This window comes from Triturus cristatus, chromosome 3_2 (assembly GCF_964204655.1).
Source record: "Triturus cristatus chromosome 3_2, aTriCri1.1, whole genome shotgun sequence".
NCBI classification, from domain to species: domain Eukaryota; kingdom Metazoa; phylum Chordata; class Amphibia; order Caudata; family Salamandridae; genus Triturus; species Triturus cristatus.
In genome coordinates, this window is record NC_140584.1 from 1233379112 (window position 1) to 1233397868 (window position 18757).

General features: G+C 43.2%; 1 protein-coding gene across 2 annotated transcripts in view; it reads right to left on the reverse strand.

The window, feature by feature from the left end:
- Window positions 1–18757, reverse strand: part of LOC146859544 (CD5 antigen-like) — a 1596548-nt gene that overhangs the window by 1481967 nt on the left and 95824 nt on the right. For both annotated transcript variants that reach the window (XM_085650242.1, XM_085650243.1), the window contains exon 3: window positions 7913–8230. In XM_085650242.1, the coding sequence (XP_085506368.1) occupies window positions 7913–8230 (318 nt within the window). The remainder of the gene's footprint in view (window positions 1–7912; window positions 8231–18757) is intronic.

Sequence of the window (18757 nt, forward strand, 5' to 3'; positions counted from 1 at the left end):
TGTTAGCGTCGGCGCTGTTAGGAGGAGCAGCCTCAGCCATCCGCATACCGGTCTGCACCCGACACTCCACAGCTCAAAAACAGTCCGAAACATCGATAACCAGCGTCCGACCCCCGACTCGCCAATCTTCCACATGCGTTCCAACTTTCTCGAGGCTTGCTCCCAGCCCGGAAGCCTCGGGAGTTCCAATATACGCCAACCGGTGAGTTGCTGATCCGTAATTATGCCATATAGAATTAGGGCACTGTTAGCGGTCTGTTAGAGGTCTTATTCATAAAAAAATCATTAAGTGTTGGGAGCTCTTCCGTGCGGTGGTACTGTGCGGCGGCGTCTGTCCGCCATCTTGCTCCTCTGACCGTCCATTCAGCTTTTCCAAAGACCGCTCAAGCATCATGAATACATACATGAATATAAAATGCATTTATAAAAGTATGCGGACTACTACGATGCATATCTAGATGTACCTAAGTGTACCTAGCATGTGAGTAGGTGTGAAAGCCAAGAATCCCTCTAGGATTAGACTAACCCCATTACCTGAATAGAGAGAGTGTAGGACCCCGTCCTGGTCTCGAGTTGGACACCCCGCAAGGGTTGTTTAGACCACTGTCAGCTGGAGCGACTGAATGCAGGAGCCTCAGCGTCTCTGGTCAGTGTGTCTGCCTGGAAGTCTTGGTTCCCTCTGCCTAATGTTAGCAAAAGGTGCTGTATTTATACAGAAAGTATATAGAGTTCCTTTTTCCCTTGTCCCTTGTGTTAGCACTTGTTGGGTATGAGGATGACATATGGGATGAACCGTGTATGTAGATGTTATGCAGGTGGATTGACGCCCCTGCCTGGTTTCCAAGAACCCTCATGAATGTTCATTCATACTGTATGAGCACATTGGAGATGTTATAAGAGGCCTTTGTTTGGGAATAAACCCTCCTTCTGTACCCAGACCACAGACCCGATAAGGTTCAACCCTCAGAACTCGTTATTGTGTAGTATAGGGAACTAATGTAGGTGAAAGAGCATGCTTATATAAGGGCATCTAAGATCATGCCTATATTAGGGCACCTATATGAAATATAACACTGCAGACAAAGGAGGCTCCCCAGATGCACCTTTCAATTACACCACTCTGACTGCTTCTCCCTCAGTGCACCTGTTATCCATGGTGTCCCTAGTCAGTAGATGTACACAAATTCACAGTGTGGACTGCTGAGGTCTTGTTACGTTGTTTAACCCGTTCGCTGCGTGTGTCGTCCAACGGCCGTCGCAACCACTACCTCCATCTCCTACCATCCGTTGGCTGACACGGGCCCACCCGCACACGGAAACGCCTGCACTGCGGCTGATTTTATGCCGCTGTTAACGGGTTAATGCATGTAGTTTTTGCATATTTTTATAGGTTCTAAGTTTAATCTCCCTGTGACCATATAACCGTACTGTTGAAAATATGATTCAGTGATTTATAATATGAGAAACCTGGAAAATACTCAATAAACAGACTCAAACAAAAAAATGAACCAGTCACAATCCTTCCCTATGGTGTGCTTCCTGTTCCAAGCCTCTCACAAGAGTCTTGCAAATGTCTTGCAAGAATGTAAAAAAAGTACTTGCTTTATATGTTCCATAGAACAATACATAATTCATTTTTCTAGCTTAGTCAACATGTCTAATGTTCTTCTTTCTTCAAATTTACAGAAAAGCACTGTAATTAACGTAATTCTAAATGAATAATCTTGCTAGTATGTTGTGAAAGCCAAACAGGAGGTACCACTCCCTTGGAGTCCACGAAGGGGATTGTGCCTCTAGTTCCAGCAAGCGTCTCGCGAGAGCCATCACTAAATCACTATCCTGTTAAAGACTGACAATAAATAATAAATGAAAACATGATAAAGAACTGTATATAAGAGATCACAATGAAATTTAGATCTCGCAAGTGTCCTGCGAGCATCTCACAAGAGTAATGACACTTAGATTGCTGGTAACATGTCTCGATATGAGAGATACAAGAACTGAGCAAATACACTATCTATACTTAAATATAGAAAATGTATCTGTTTAATACTCATAGATATTTTAGAAACATTTTGCAAACTGTGAACCATATCCCGTTAGGTTACAATAAAAAAAAGCATTCTTTCAAAATAATGTCTGCACACTTATAATATTATAAAGTCTTTCTATCCTATATAATCTGACGTAACAAATTGATTTACTTTTTTTTAAACTTATAAATTCACAGAAATAAACAAAGGTTAAAATAACAATATAGTTGGGGTAATAAAAAGATCAGTTTTCAATTAAAAAAAACACCTTAGCAATTCACTGGAAAAACAACGGTGCTGAGGTTTGGGGAACCGCCAGTTGTTCAGACATAACTGCCGAGGAACATAGATTTTGTAGGAAACTTCTCTGTGTTCCCATTACTTCCCCACATTTCATATGTCATAGGGAATTGGGGTTGCATTTTATAGGGGATTTTATTCGTGCTCGCCCAGCCCTTTTTTGGCTGTCGATCTGGAAAAATCCCGCCGCTAAACTGACTAGGGACATCATTGAGGATTGTCTCCGCTGCGATAGGGGCATGACTATTCCCTGGCTATCAGGGGTGCATAGCGTTTTTCGAAGCGTGAACTTTGAAGATACTTTCCTAAAACCCACCACCACTAAGCACCCCACTAAATGTGAGCTCAAAAAAGCACTTTATATGTCATTTGATGTCGAAAGGGTAGCAAGGGAGTTTTTGAAACCTAGTGTTTGTGGATATTTAGCTGGCAATTTCATAACTTATCCCATAACCAGCTATTTAACTCTCCTGTTGAGCCATTGGGAGCGTGGCCTTATATTTCGCCTTAGGGCAGGCACTATTAAACATGCACTTAGTTTCCCTTTATGGAATTTTAATGACCAATGTGTTGAGCCATGCCCTTGTGACTCCCAAAGTAGGCAAACTATTTTAATTTTTTTATTTTTTTGTAAATTTTATATGAAGTATATTAAATGGTTTTTAACTCCGTATTTTAAAAAATCAAAACCAATTAGCCTGGAACTCGCATTTTCAATGATTTTGTCCCTGGACGATGATGAACTTGTTTTTCGTGTGAGCTCTTTCTTAAAAACCGTGGTTCGTGCCCGGCTAACAATGTCTTAAAGTTTATATGGACTATTCCCCATGTGTAAACAGTATTTTATTATTTCATTGTATGATTTTACAACTGTTTTCTTTTTCCTCTGCACTTTTATGGATTGTCAATGATCCGAATAAAGTTTTCATTGATTGATTTGATTGAGGTAAAAAAGTAATGTTATATTTTGGTGAATTTCTCAGTGACATCATAAATGTTTTTAACTAAAATAAACCACAGAAATCCAGCAGTTATAGTTAGCAGCCCTATCTATAACATGCGAACCCCGCCATGCACTGCTTTGACCTCACATGACATCACTGATGATATGTTCTATGACACAATTTATGACATCACTGTCGATTTTTAATTCAAAATGTTAATGTTGTCACTGAGAAAATTCCCTAAGCATTCCAAGAGATGTAACTGGAGTGTATGAATAACAAGCTTTCTGTAAATAATTGGTCTTACTGGGTCACATTAGGTGCACACACATTATAGTTTGTGCACATTTCATAGAGTTCTCACATAGTTTTAATTGTTTCAGCATACTGTCACCTTCTCCATGGTCAGACCTTGGGAGTCCAAATGTTCCCAATAACCCAGGACAAGGGCATTACCATGGATTGTTTCATTGAGGTCATGACATAACCAACCATGAAGTATGGAAGTAATGAATCATTTGTTAACTTATAGACTGATATTCCCTAAACATTCCAAGAAAATGAATGTCCTAAAGGGATATGAAGCAAAGACTGAAAGAGAGGGTTAAAAACAAACTGAAATAGCAGAGACGGAGAACAATCTTTCATGAAGCATAGATCATTTGAGCAGGTGTAGAACCTCTGTAGCAGCCTATTGTAACCTTACCTAGTAACTGAACATCAGGGCAAACTGTTGTGTGTTCTTCCTTATTTCTGCTTTTTGGGCACTCTTATACAATTCATGTATGCATTCCATATACATTATATAAGTTTACCTTCGACACAGTAGAACTGTCCAGATGGATTGCCAAGTGCAAACTCAAGCTCAATGAAGACAAGACTGAGCTCATGATACTGGGTAATAACCTCAGTGAGAACGTTCCAACTCCACTGCCTGATTGTCTGGAGGGACTCCACACTCTTAAAGGGGGAGAAAAAGAGTCTCAGAATGTGGCTAGACTCTAGTCTTACCAAGGAGTGCACAGCAAAAAAACTTGTGTCAGGCTGCTTTGGTATCCTTAGACTTTTAAGAAAGGATTCAAACTTGTTCCCTTTTTTAGCTAAAAAACGAATTGTCCAGGCCCTCAGCATCTCTCGCCTCTATTATGGCAATGTTCTTTCCCTTGGGTCACCTCAATATGTGACGATAAGGCTACAGACCACATAGAATACGGCTGCTTGGCTTCCTATGAATCTTCGTAAGCGATATGAAAGGGGATGATGGACGGAGCGTTTGAGCAAATAAAACACTCACCCCCAGTCAACTGATCTGGGTTTAATCCATGATCCTTCTTTAGCTCACTCCACCACCCCAGTTCAGACATGGCCATATGCAAATCAGTCTGACCCTGTGCCTCATGGGAACAGTCCAGCCCGAACTACCAAGCCATGTCTTCCCCGGACCGGAAACAAGCATCCTGGAACTGGTTTCGGGTTCATAACCCTCATCAACCAGACTATCTTGAATCTAGTGGCAAAGTGAGCAAGGGACCCACGTCTGGGCATACCCTGCCAACTTAGGGCGAACAAAGTGATACCAAAGGGATGATGGATGGCACAGCAATGCATACTTCCAATAAAGGAGGGCAAGCTTAAAAACCTGATCCAAAATGCTTATTTTAACACCGAATCCTGCCTGCTGTGGTGACAGAATCTGTGCGTCTTCAATCCATTCTTGTAACTTCATTAAAACCAGTCCAGCAAAGACTTTTTGTAAATTGTTTATCAAGCTAATAGGCCCATAGTTAACTGTGCAGCCTGTGTCTCCCTTTTCAAACACAGGAATTATTTCTGTCCCTCTCCAACAATCGAGGATCCACCCCTAGCTGAGATTGCATTTGACAACAGATTAACATATCAAGCCGAAAGCTTGGGTCCAGCTTTATAAAGGTCTCCCGGTGTGTAATCTGGTCCATGTACCTTTTGGGATTTTAAGCTGTTAACAGCTAAAAGGGTCTCCACCAAACTAAAAGAAATCTTAGTGCAAGGTCCGCAATCTAGTTCAATCCAGTCATAGCTGGGATCCTCCTCATTATAACTTAAAGTAGGTTCCTCTTGCCTAACTTTTGAGTAAAGTGCCTGAAAATTTCCTAGCATTTATCAGGCGAAATATACTATTGCCTTGAACTTTGATGCCCTATATTCCAGTGAGTAATAATTGACTAAAATGTACGGTTGTCTCTGACTTTGAGAGCCTGGAGCATGTCTTTCCACCTGTTATCCTCCCATTCTCTCTTGGCTTTGTCTAGCATTACCTTATACCTTTGACAGGAAGTTACAAATTCATCACAATGACGTCCCCTGGCTGATGTGTTCATAAACCTCTGGGCCTGCTCACATTCCTCTTAGAACCACTTAGGATCTTTCTTAGGGCACTTGAACTTGTTCTTATGTTCCCTATAAAAGATGGATTTTGGTCTATTGAAAAAACATTTATGAATATTTAAGATAATGAAGGATCCGCACTCTTAATGTCAACACCAGACATGAAATGTAAGAACAGATGATACGTTTCAGCTTTTGTTTTTGATCTGACTTTACACTAGGCCAGGAGAAACTTCAGCAATTATTATTTATAATGGGTTCAGGAGCCATCGCAAGGTTAAGTGGAGGTGATCTATTAAACTCTGTCCCTGATGAAATAGTAGTGAGGGGATAGTGATTACTATTGTCACGTTGTCAACCTTCATGTCCCTTAATGATGACCATAACTTTATGTCTAGTAGGACGTAATCAATGGTACTGCTCTGTCCACCTCTCCTGAATGAAACTGCCCTATTTATATCAAGAGGAGTTTGCCCATTACATGCCCTCAGACTCCGACCAACAACTTCTGAGGCCACTTGTAGGGTAGTGATTATAAAAGTACGATGTGGGCTCCCTATCAGATTGGGGATCCGGCAGTATTCAGTCTCTTCTTCAGTTACCAAACTAATTGTTGATGAGGGCTCAAAAGAAGTGTTAAAGTCACTTCCAACAAATATTTTAGCTCCCTCTTGATATAATTCAATCAACTCATCCAGCATGGTCAAAACTGGTGAATCACAGTTGGTGGGCATTTGACGTGAACAAATGTTCAACAAGATCAAATACATGCCCCTTCAAAAAATCAGTTTAATGCCCATTATATCTAGAGAATCTATACTTAAGAGCTCTTGAATACAAGCAACATCATTTTTTACTGGGATCAACAGATCACCCATTCTCTGCCCTGAATTTGCTGGAGGGATTGCTTCCACACTGCAGGCAGTAAATGCATCCCGGAATACCTTCTTGTTAGCCCAGGTTTCCTGAAAAAGCCATACATCATGCATCCCCACGAAATCTATCTAGTCTTGGTCATCCAATTTGGCTTTTACCCCAGTTACATTCCACAATAGCAAGGAAAGGTCAGTTCTGAACACTGGTGCCTGCTAAACAGGAGATTTAATTCTTTGTTGTCCATGGATGATTACACAAGGTTTAATTGTTGTTGTTTCAGAATGGGTCATCTCTATAGGTCAGTAGTTGCAGAATTTACTGGAGACCATCTCTGAGCTGCCAGCTGCTAGCACAAGCTCTCTTTCATCCCTGTTTAGTTGTACATAACACAGTCAATCTATTTCATGAAGATTGGAGAACCCTTCACCGACAGACGTGGTTTGAGTACTTAAGGGCTCTGTCATAAAATTAATGTGATCTGATTGCACCTTTGAATCTATTGTCTCTTGAATTTGTGTTGTTTTGGTGTGGTTCTAATTATGACATGTTACTCTACTATTCCAATTTTACATTTTTATTGCTTGGTGTTTAAACTTCACTACTCTTTTGGTGCTGCAGAAATACTTTGCTCCATGAACTCTGTTAAGCCTCCCTACACGGTGCCATAGCAACCAGGGGGCTGAGCTCAAAGTTAATTTAGTGGCTTTAGGGGTTCAGCCTGATTAGGGCTGAGGTGGGCAGAACCCGGCGTTCTTGTGTGTGCTTCCTTGAGAGGAAAGGTGTTCCAATAATTCAAAAACAAATACAATTTATTGTTGAATGTCTCTGCCAGGATTATTGATGATGATGGATTACCTGATACACATAATCTCCTGCTAAAATGTGGAGATGTGTGGGTTAAGTAAGATCTATGTGGCCGCATTTAAAGGTGGACCTACACAAAACTAACACAAGGAAGCCAAGCGAGATACTGGCAGGTGTCTGGTTTGGGTTGAAAATGCTGTGGTTGTGTGGATTCTGTGATACATTTTCTAACCACACAAAATGTTTAGGCCATGCCTCAAGAATGAGGACTGCATCCCAGTGTTAACAAACCTCTCTGCTATGATCTTTCCGAAAAGACCTCTAGTCTTGAAAAAACATAATCAAAATGTAATTTCACTATAACAGTGTGATCTGAAAATTCTGTACTAATGTCTACATTCCTCCCAACTTAAACCTGGGTTCACAGCCTCTGGGTACACATCCGTCCTCTTCACCACCTTCCCTGTGACCAGCCTTCCGCCTCGAGCAGCACTCTGTTACTTTGTTGTTAGGTTTGCTTTCCAAGATGCAGATACATTGGTCACAGTTTGTACCAGGAAGTGAGATCTCATAATCCTGATTGTTTCTTACCTGTGCAGCGCACTCCTGCAGACTTTGTGGTGTCGCAGTTCCGAGGTACCTTGTCACTGTAGCGACACTCTGAGAGCCAGCGTTCACTTCCCTTGCACTGTACATCTGTTATTAGTACTGGTTCATATATATTTCGAATAAAGGAAGATCCGGCTGTTGCTGAAACTGGAGCTCCACACCCCAGCTCTCTACAGACCACTGCAGCATCATTCATGTCCCACTGGTGGTTACACACTCTTCCCCATGTCAAGGTGTAAATCCGCAAAAACCCAACACAGGGATCCTTGGAATGCGTCAGTATAAGCTTCTTGTAGGGAACTGCAGAAACAGAAGAAATGCACATTGTTACATTCTGTAAACCCTTTCACCCCCTGTATATTTGCAAACCCCTGTGCCAGGGTATTTGCTAAAATATAAGCATTAGAATTCTCATGGCATGGGTGCACACATTAAACCCATAAAACAGTAAATTTTTCATTAAATTCAGGGCTGCCTGTTGGTGTGTAAACCCCTCAATAATATCTCTTTGCACCCTTCAGTTTTCCTCACACAGGAACATATCTCTGCCATGACATGAACCAAATCAGAATTCGCCTGGATCCTTAAAGTGAGGTTTTCCATGTTTTTGAGCAGGAATCCACACTAGACACCCGGGAATGTTTTTTAAATGAGGCAAGTTCATAGGAGACACCAGTGGCGTAATATTAACCCCTGCGATGCAGGGGACCTGCGCTGCAGGGGCCCTCTGGCACTGTGTGCAGTCAGCGGACCCTTGGCTTGAGAGCACCTGACGGGTCTAGAGTGTGGGGGGGCTTCACGTTACACCACTTGGGAACACTGCACTATTTTGGTTCCGGGGTCTGTCAACATCGAGGGTACCTACCAACTGCAGACATTTCCACACACTTGGCAGAGAGGAATTGATGCGGATGGTGCTCACAGAAGCCAAACACATTATGTTATACAGAATTCCTGTAAATTTCAAAACTACGTGTAAATATTTCACACTTTCTTCACTTTTGAGTGACATAAAACTCCAGAAACTCAAGCAAATGCCTCCCATCAAATATTCCCTATTTGTTTCTGCTAAGAACAGTACCTGCATGTGTAAGAGGGCCTCTTGCATGAGGTAGGAATATACCAAAATGATGACCATCTCAACACCACATTGAAGTATACTGACTTCACATTGTCACAGATTTGGGTGCCGATTCCGATCCTGTAAAACCCGGGTATGAATCGTCGTACGGAGCGTTTTCTCCGTACGACTCGTACCCGGGAATTCCACCGTACAAACCAGCAAGTACGATTCGTCCGGAAATACCATTTCCGTACGAATCGTAAAAAACACCGTGCGGCTAAAAAATACATACAATTCCGATCCTGGACAGCGCTTACGCGACGTCCGCACGGAGCCAGGCAGCGTTTTACGGACCAGCAAGTACGATTCGTACCCACAGCACTCCGCACAGCTATATTTTTACGGGACCCAAAAAGTGCCGGAAAAGCTAAGTACGCCGTGATGCACAAGGAAAAGGGGGCGCGGTATGCACTGTACCCCAGCCCCCCGTATGTACGCACCGTACCCCAGCCCCCCGTATGTACACACCGTTCCCCCAGCGTGTAGCTCTGGGGGTACGGTGCCTACATACGAGGGGCTGGGGTAGAGTGTGGACATGGGGGGTACGGTGCGTACATACGAGAGGCTGGGGTACGGTGCGTACATACAGGGGGGCTGGGGTAGAGTGTGGACATAGGGGGACGGTGCGTACATACGAGGGGCTGGGGTACGGTGCGGGGGGCTGGGGTACAGTGCGTACATATGGGGGGCTGGGGTAGAGTGTGGACATGGGGGGTACGGTGCGTACATACGAGGGCTGGGGTACGGTGCGTACATACAGGGGGTTGGGGTAGAGTGTGGACATGGGGGGTACGGTGCGTACATATGGGGGGCTGGGGTACAGTGCGTACATACGGGGGAAAGGGGAGGCTGTGCGACTCGTACTCGGGCACAAGTTTAGCCGTGTACATGAGTGGTTCAGCGTTCGCTCCGTACGAGCCATTTTACATGCGGTTGTATATTCGTACGGACGGAACGGATCGTACTTGCGCGCTCGGACTTCATTTTTATGAATTGTACGTAAAAATGTACAGGGACGTGTCGGGGACTTTTCCCGATACGATTCGTATGTATTTTTCACATACGAATCGTACTGCACCGGTGGGACGGTACTTGTACGATTCGTACGTAAAAAAATACGGATACGAGTCGTACGGGAATTTTTTTTACCGGATCGGAATGGGCACCTCGATCTTTTCCTGTGTGTTATGATACACCTGGATGTGCAGAAATGGACACTGGTTGGATAACTTCTCAGACTAAGAAAAAATCAAATCACCATTGAGCTCCTCATTGGGGTACAGATGTGGGTGTCTGTGACCCAGACAGGGGTCCCACTGGGTGAATTAATTCATAGAATAAGAAAACCATACATTAAATTACATATTATTTCCAAACTAAAAGCACCCGTCTCAGGAGGCACATACAGATTAAAGCCCTTGCTCCTCTATATACTACAGTCTCCATGTGTCAGTTCTCAGGATTCTCATGGTGAAGCTCTGTTGAGACCCCCCTGACATGTGGCATAGTGGGACAGCCCATTTCCGGTGCACAGCAGAGTATGCGATGCAGAAAAATAGCGCATGTTCCAACGTCTCACATTCGAGTTTGGATGCCGGACAGAAGGCTACTGGAGGGTTCAGTGTAGAAACCTTTAACCATTCATATCTAAAAAAAAAGGCTCAAATTCTGAAATGTATTTGGAGTTGTGCAATATAGGCTCCATCATCGTTAGTTGCAAGAGTTCAGTATATACAAGTATATGACAATGCCTATACATATATTCACTGAAAAAACCATAGGTTTCAGGGGCGTTATGGTTAGCTGGTCTTTTCACTCGTACAAAACCATTGAAATTCCCCCGTTATAGTTAGTTCAGCTAACTATAACTTGCGCGCCCGCAATGTACTGCTCATGATGTCACATATTACATCACTCATGACATGGTCAGTGACATCACTCATGATATCACTGATGACATCTCAAATGACATCACTGATGACATCATCTTTGTGATAGAGTCGCAGACCTCCTCTCCCCCTAATATAACCTTTGATACACACATTCAAAAATAGAATCTAAAATTTTCAAAACAATGGACATACCAATATAAGTTACAACAACCTATTCAGTAATTCTAAGATCCACATACACATCCACTCATTCACCAACAGTCCTATACAGTCCCTCATACATGTATCACTCATCATATGTACTCATACACCTATACATCCTGTTACACAACGCCACTCATCCATAGAGTTACTCACACACATAGTCACTCATGCTAATAAAGAATCAAACATCCATTTACTTGCATATACAGTTATACACACACCACCAGACTTACTTCTACAGAAACTTACACATACTTAGTCTTTTAAACAATCACTTATAGAAACACATACTTATTCATACAGGAACTCTTTCAATCTCTCACTCTCACATATACTCACTTATATACACCAATAGTCACATATACTAGTTTAAAACATATGTAGTTACTCATAAAGACACTATTGAGACAGTCATTCACTCACTAACACACCCATGCACACACTCATCCACCCATACAGTCCTGCACACATGCTGACTTCAACACATACAAACAGTGAGTCACTCATTCATGTACTTATGCACTACGTAATACTCCCCACGGAAACATACAGACACTCAGACACTCATACTGATACTCAAAAAACCAACTAATAACCTATATAGACACTCATGTAGCTACTCACCAACCCATGCAGCCACTTATACACAAAGTGAGAGACTGATACAGATATTTACATATTTAAACATTACTCACTAAGCCATGTATTCACTAAGATACACTTAATCAGTCAGTTATACAATCAATTTTTCAAAAACAAATCATCCATTTAGACACTTATATACCCATTTATTCTTCCATCGACCTTGAGATATACATATATAAAACATATGTAATTTTCAAAAAAACACACATTCACTGGATGATGTCATGAGTGATGTCATGAGTGATGTCATTTGAGATGTCATGAGTGATGTCATGAGTGATGTCACTGACCATGTCATGAGTGATGTAATATGTGACGTCATCAGCAGTGCATTGCGGGCGCTTGTCAGGTCTGGTCAGATAGGTGCTAAGATACAATCTCCTGCCCTCACCTTCAAGGTTAAGAGAGGCTACACCATTCTACATTCCCTCATGGGATGGTCTCAAAGGGTGGCCAAGTACTTACATAGCCATTTCGTTGCGGAAGATTTCCACCGGGCAGACTGCTCCAATATGGGTTAGCGTACTAGTCTTTTTGCCTCTCCTGACGGTTCCGCTATTTCGTGCGCGAGCGATTTGAATGCTGCGCACTTCAACTGTCGTGGTTGCGGTATCAGCAGCGTTTCCAGTCAGCTCCTCGGGGACGCTCCAGAGACCTTCAGAATCCTTCTCCGACTCCAGTATTTCCCTTTAGAGTTTCTTCGCTCGCATTCTGGGTCTAGTTTTTGCGAGGAAGAACTCCGTTTGGTTTTTGGGTCAGGTACCGTTTTTCTCAGCATTCTCACCAGCATACCAATCGTATTCTCAGGCTATCAGGTACACCAGCTCTGGGTAAGCTCAATTTCCGTTTCCTCACTATCCTGGGTTTGCTGTGTAAAATTGAAACTTTCCATGTGATAATTTGAACAGCCGGTTGTGTCAGCAGCGGACAATCCTTTGGTCACCGGCTAATAGAGACTCCATTTTTCAGAGGTCAACTCTGTCCTTTCAGGCAGTGAGTAAAGGGTTTTTTCGTTATTGGATTTTTTTCCTGCCTTGTAGAATTTAACTGTTCAACTCAGACTATAAAATCAGCTAGTTCAATAACTCTTCAGTAGACGCAGCTCCAAGAGGATCACCTTCTCCACGGTGCAGTTTTGGCAAGAGAAAGCCAATTGAGACTTACCTGTTTTCTTTTCCACGTAGATATAGATATATATATTATCTACTGGCGGTCGCCAGTAGATAGTTATAGTTAGGACCCTGTTTCCATAGGAAATCCGCAACATTCTATTTGGAATAACTTTGGCGCCGGTCGATGAATCCTCGCGAAATTTTCAAAATAGGTGGGGCGCTACGCTCCACTCCTACCCTGAAAGTCTCGGGGGGATTCGTCAAGCGGGGGCTGAGAAAAAAGGGGGGTCCCAAAACGCGTTTTTCCCATGCATTTTTCCATAGGACCTTTAGACACAGCTACAGCCCGAACGGCTGAACAGAGTTACTTGAAATTTGGCAGAGAGGTAGTCCTTAGGTCAGGGATGTGCCTTTTGCAGGTCTGGTGTCAATCTGTTAAGTAGTTCCTGAGAAAATCAAAAGTAAAATCATATATATATGTGGGCGGAGCCTAACCACACATCTCATCCTGAGATCTGATTGGCTGTCAGAACTTTATCCAAGAAGTGTTGGCAGTCATCTTGGGACCAATATACATGATAGCACCTCATTAAAAAGCATTGCAGTTAATAGAAGGTTTTAAGACTTTAGTTGCATTATAAATCATTTGTTGATGGTACCATACTCATTTTAGGAATTGTGGTATGTTCTAAGGTGATTTCACCATGTGAAAAAGCCTTCTGCTGGGATATCATGATTGAGAGAAAAATATTTTCTCATGCTTTTCCCACAGAGGTTTGGAAGATGATCTATAAGCTAAACTGAGAGCTTATTTTCTGTAAATTCACATTATCTTTCTCAGTCATGTGAGAATGAAGTCTGACATTCTCAGTAAAACATGTACATCCAACAAGGGCAGAGACTGTCAGTTGATTCCTTTGTGTTCTACTGCAGCTTTCCAGAGTGTTCCAAAGAACTACTAGAGCGCTAACAGTCCTACTTATGATAAACGTATGGCACACCTGAAGCCATCTTGCTTGGATTAAAGTGGTAACTCTTAAAACATTTAATTTAAAAAGGAACAAAATGAGGTGGTTCATTTTTCCATAAAGAGTATGATTAGTGCTGCAGAAAGAAACATTAGGGCACATTTTGAGTGACTTCTCAAATCCTGGCATGCAGACTGAAACATGCACTTTCAATACCAGCAGCAGTTTTCCCTGGTGAGCAGTAGCTTTATTACAGTGATCTAATGAGCAAAAAGAGTGCTAACATTCTGGTTTTATGGCAAATGTGTGACACATTTGAATGCCTTCTTGATGGAATCAAAGTAAAAAACTGAAAGTATTTCCTACTGAGGAGACTGCAGTAAATGAGGAAATTAGGAAACTTCATAACAAATAAGTCTCCCAAGATGGCCACCAGAGACAAAAGAGCCCAAATGTAGCCCAAATATCACCCAGATGTAGCCCAAGTATAGCCCAATGACAGAATGTCCAAGAATGTTCTTAAAAACAACTAGAGCACTTACTGTCTTCATTATGACAAAAGTATGGCACACCTGAAGCCATCTTGATTGGAATAAACTGGTAACACTTAAAACATTTAATTTAAAAAGGAACACAATGAGGGGGTTCATTTTGCCATAGAAATTATGATTAATGCTGAAGAAAGAAAATGAGGGCACATTTTGAGTGACTTCTCAAATCCTCTTCTATTTCATTAAAAAATTCTGACATGCAGACTGAAACATGCACTTTTAATACCAGGAGCAGACTTCCATGGTGAACAGTAGTTTTACTACAGTGATCTAATGAGCAACTAGAGTGCTAACATTCAGAATTCATGGCAAATGTGTGACATATCTGAATACCTTCATGATGGAATCAAAGTAAAAAACTGAAAGCATTTCCGACTGAGGAGACTGCAGTACATGAGGAAATTAGGAAACTTCATAACAAATAAATCTCCCAAGATGGCCACCGGAGACAAAAGAGCCCAAATGTAGCCCAAAATCACCCAGATATAGCCCAAATATAGCCCAATGACAGAAGTGTGCAAAACACTTATTATTTTGTGTTTTTGCAGTGTTATATAGTGCAGACTTGTCAGGTATTGGAGTGCTTTACATGAGCATTGGTTACATCACACAAGAACAAATTCATTTTGGTTGTAGACATGGGGAGACTAAGTGATTTGACCAGAATCACAGAATGTCGAGCTGAAGCAGAAACTTCAACCTGGTTCCCCAGTTGCAAAGTCTGCAGTTCTGGAAGTAACACCACATCCTCTCCCCTAAGTGCAACATTTAATCAAGTTGTCAACTAGATAAAAAAACATAAAGATAACAAATAATTTAAAAGTGCTTTGTCGCTATTTGAAAACTCAGAAAATATGTCCTTATTTTAGTCTTTTAGAGCACTAACCATAATTTTGATGCCAATAAGACCCTCTCATATATGTAATTTCTAAAGGAATGCTCTAGGTATTACAGTTTTGATGACATCAAGATGATGTCAGGCGTTCCACACTTTTGTAATAAATATAGAATGTTAGCAATCTAGTTGTTCATTAGGATACTGTTGAGAGGCAGAGGCCAGGGGCACGGACTCTGAAAATTGAAGGCAGGTAGGAGGGTGCAAAGGCAACAATTTAACCACACTGAGCAGGCAGGAAGGGCCGTGGAAGCACAACAGACTATGGAGGGCAGTGGAAAGGGGGGCAGGGGCAACAAACCAACAATACAGGACTTGCAAGAGAGGCTGTTGGAGGGAAGATCCATTACGGGTCAAGGAAGCTAGGGGCGGTCCCCAGAGCCCCGGGAGCCACCACAGAACTGAGCAGGAGAGTGAGTCAGGGACAAAAGGGGCACCTTAATTTGAGCCGGGGTGCCTAGGAACGCTTGCTCCAAAAATGAAGAAAACAGACATATGAGACATGGAATTGGAGGCAGAATACAATGGCAGTTTAATGAGAAGATGCAACTTCAAAGAAACCGCAGAATAGAGACATAAAGTACAAAATACAGAATCCAGATAATCATACAGCTGTCATGATATTCTCTGTATCTCAATTAATGGACTGACAGAGAGAGAGAGAAAACACATCTATAAATGCATCATGAGAAACAAGTTACACCAAGGAAAATGTTACCTAGGGACACTCACATTTACTCTTAGAGCAAGCATTCCTGCAATTACAATACAACATCTTTTAAATGCAAAAGTAAAGAGAACAATGGTTAAACATAACATGACATTTCATATAGGTAAAATAGAATAAGATACTTCAAGCAAAGCAGAGCAAGACATTTTAAGCAAAGGAAGACAAGAGCTCCCAGTTCTTGGGGAAAACCTGCACAGCCTGTTAACCTACATACAGACGGCGAGGTTGTCCGTCGATATCTGTGGGTGCTCCCTTTTTATATCATTTTGTGGGCTCCTTTGCACGCTACATCTACCTACGTATGCTACCCAAAAGCTTCGTCTGCAGATTTTACCAGACATTTCGTCATTTACCCACTTAATGCTGACAATGGACTGGGTGAAAAGGTCAGTCTCTCAGGCCAATCGCTTATTGTAAGTTCCATAGAGCAAGCAGAAAATAATGGGTATTGTACAGGAATTCAACATATTCATGTATAAAATCTCCTCAGTTCTCCTAACTTGACGCTCTGCGGTTGCCACTTCCTTAAAAGCGGGAAACCTGCCCAGGAAGCAAGTACCAGTCCAGGATGCAGCCTACTGTATGTCGACAGCTTCAGGGGGATGTTGAACTTTGATACCGAGCACGGAGCACTCGGGTAGGGTGGGGGCTACTAGTTTGGAGCAGAAGGCCTCGCAGACCTGCCTTCAGACTGCTATACACTAAAATTGCAGAGCTATGGTCAATTTAACAAAGAGGCCTACATATTGAACAGAAGGGCCTACACAGGGGTTTTATGCTGGCTGAGTGGTAAGGATGTCTCAGGATAATTATATAGCAACACAGGACCCGCTGGTCAATTTAATACGGCCTACAAATGCGGCTGGCAGGGCAAGGACAAGGGTCTCATACTTCAGGTGTGGACAGAACGGGCCAGGGGCCCCCTGTGATACAAAATCTACCCTCCTTCAAGGCTGTGGCAATGTAATAGACCATTGTGGGCAGAAGGAAGAGGCAATGGTAGTACAACCATACATGCCAACAGACCCGATTCAGCCATGAAACGTCCAATGTTTTTAAGCTCAAATGGGCTTTATTTGATCTGTCTCCTGTCTACAATATCCTCTTTTTCAATGTAACTCAAAGGGGAAAATCAATACCCCAGTTTTTTTTCAAAATCTCCCTCTTACCAAGTTCAAAATGTTCGCAAGTATGGTACATTGGATCATGGAAGGAAATGGGATAGGGACATGGACTTGGATAACAGAGGACAGGAGAGACATGGAGAGGTGCACCAAACTGACCCTGCAGGGCAGGCATCAGGGTTTGCAGCAGCACAATACACCACACAGGGCATGCAGGACGGGAGTGCAGCACAACAATCCATAGAAAGCAAGAGGGAGGGGACAGGACCATGCACATGGACAACAGAGAACAGAGGGGCAAGAGGCAATGGTAGCTAGCTGACCATAATGGACAGACAGGAGAGAAGGCTGCAGCATAACAGACCATAAAGGGCAGGAGGGACGGATCAGGGGCATTACAATGGAACAGACAAGCCAGGAGGGAGGGAGTAGGGGTCTGCACATGTAAACAGAGGGCTGGGGGCAAGGGGGCAGGGCAGGAGCAGCAAGATGGCCATGGAGGTCAGGCAGGATGGGCACTAGAAGCAAGACACAACATGAAGAGCAACAGTGAGACTGTGATGGCATACACACAGACCATGGAGGGAAGGTGGGAGGGGGTCAGGGGCAGCTAACTGACCACACAGGGAAGGTGGGAGGGGCCATGGCAGCACAGAAGACCATGCATGGCAAGTGGGAGGGTTAGTGGCAGCACAATGGCTATGATGGGCAAGAAGGAGGGTGCAGGGGCATGCACAAAGGACGATGGAGGATAGAAGGGAGGGTCAGGACCTGTGCACAGACAAGAAAGTTCAGGGGAAGGGGCCTCACAACAGACCACACGGGGCAGGCAGGAGGAGCAGTTGCAGCACAACAGACCAGGGAGGGCAGAAGGGTGTGGCAGTACAATGGACCATGTAGGACAGGAGGAAGAGGATAGAGGCATGGCATGTGGACAGGCAGGGTGGAGGTGGCAGGGACAGGTTACAGTCATCTGACAATGCTAGGCAGGTGGGAGGGGAGTGGCAGCTCAACAGAACACTCAGAGTAGATAGGAGTGGCAGGTCCATGGGACATGGTGGGCAAAAAGGATGGAGCAGGGGCATGCACAAAGACATCGGAGGGCAGGGGGAAGGAGAATAGGGGCAGCAAGCTAAGCACAGAGTTTAAGCAGGAGGTCAATGATGGGGCATAGAATTGGGCAATGGAGGGCAGGAGGAGTGGACTGGTACATCATACTAAATTGAGGGCAGTGGCAGCACATCAGACCATGCATGGCAGGAGGGAGGAGGCTAGTCCATGGATTCACACAACAGAGGATAGGGAGGAGGGGGATGGGGCAGCAAGCTAACTGTTCAGAGAAGGCGGGTATTAGAAACTTTATTGTTTTTAAAACATTTTGTCTGTGCAAACTACTTAAAATATGAACAAGTATGCAGCATAATCTCAGTTTTATTCAGGAAGAAGAAGACGTTAGTGACTGTGACTCCGGGCTCACTTGGCAAAAACACCCCCTGACCCTCCACCCCCTATCGCAAAATGTAATGCCCGTGAAAAGGGTAGGTGAACACAGTGTTATATAGAACATAGTCCTGAGAGCACGA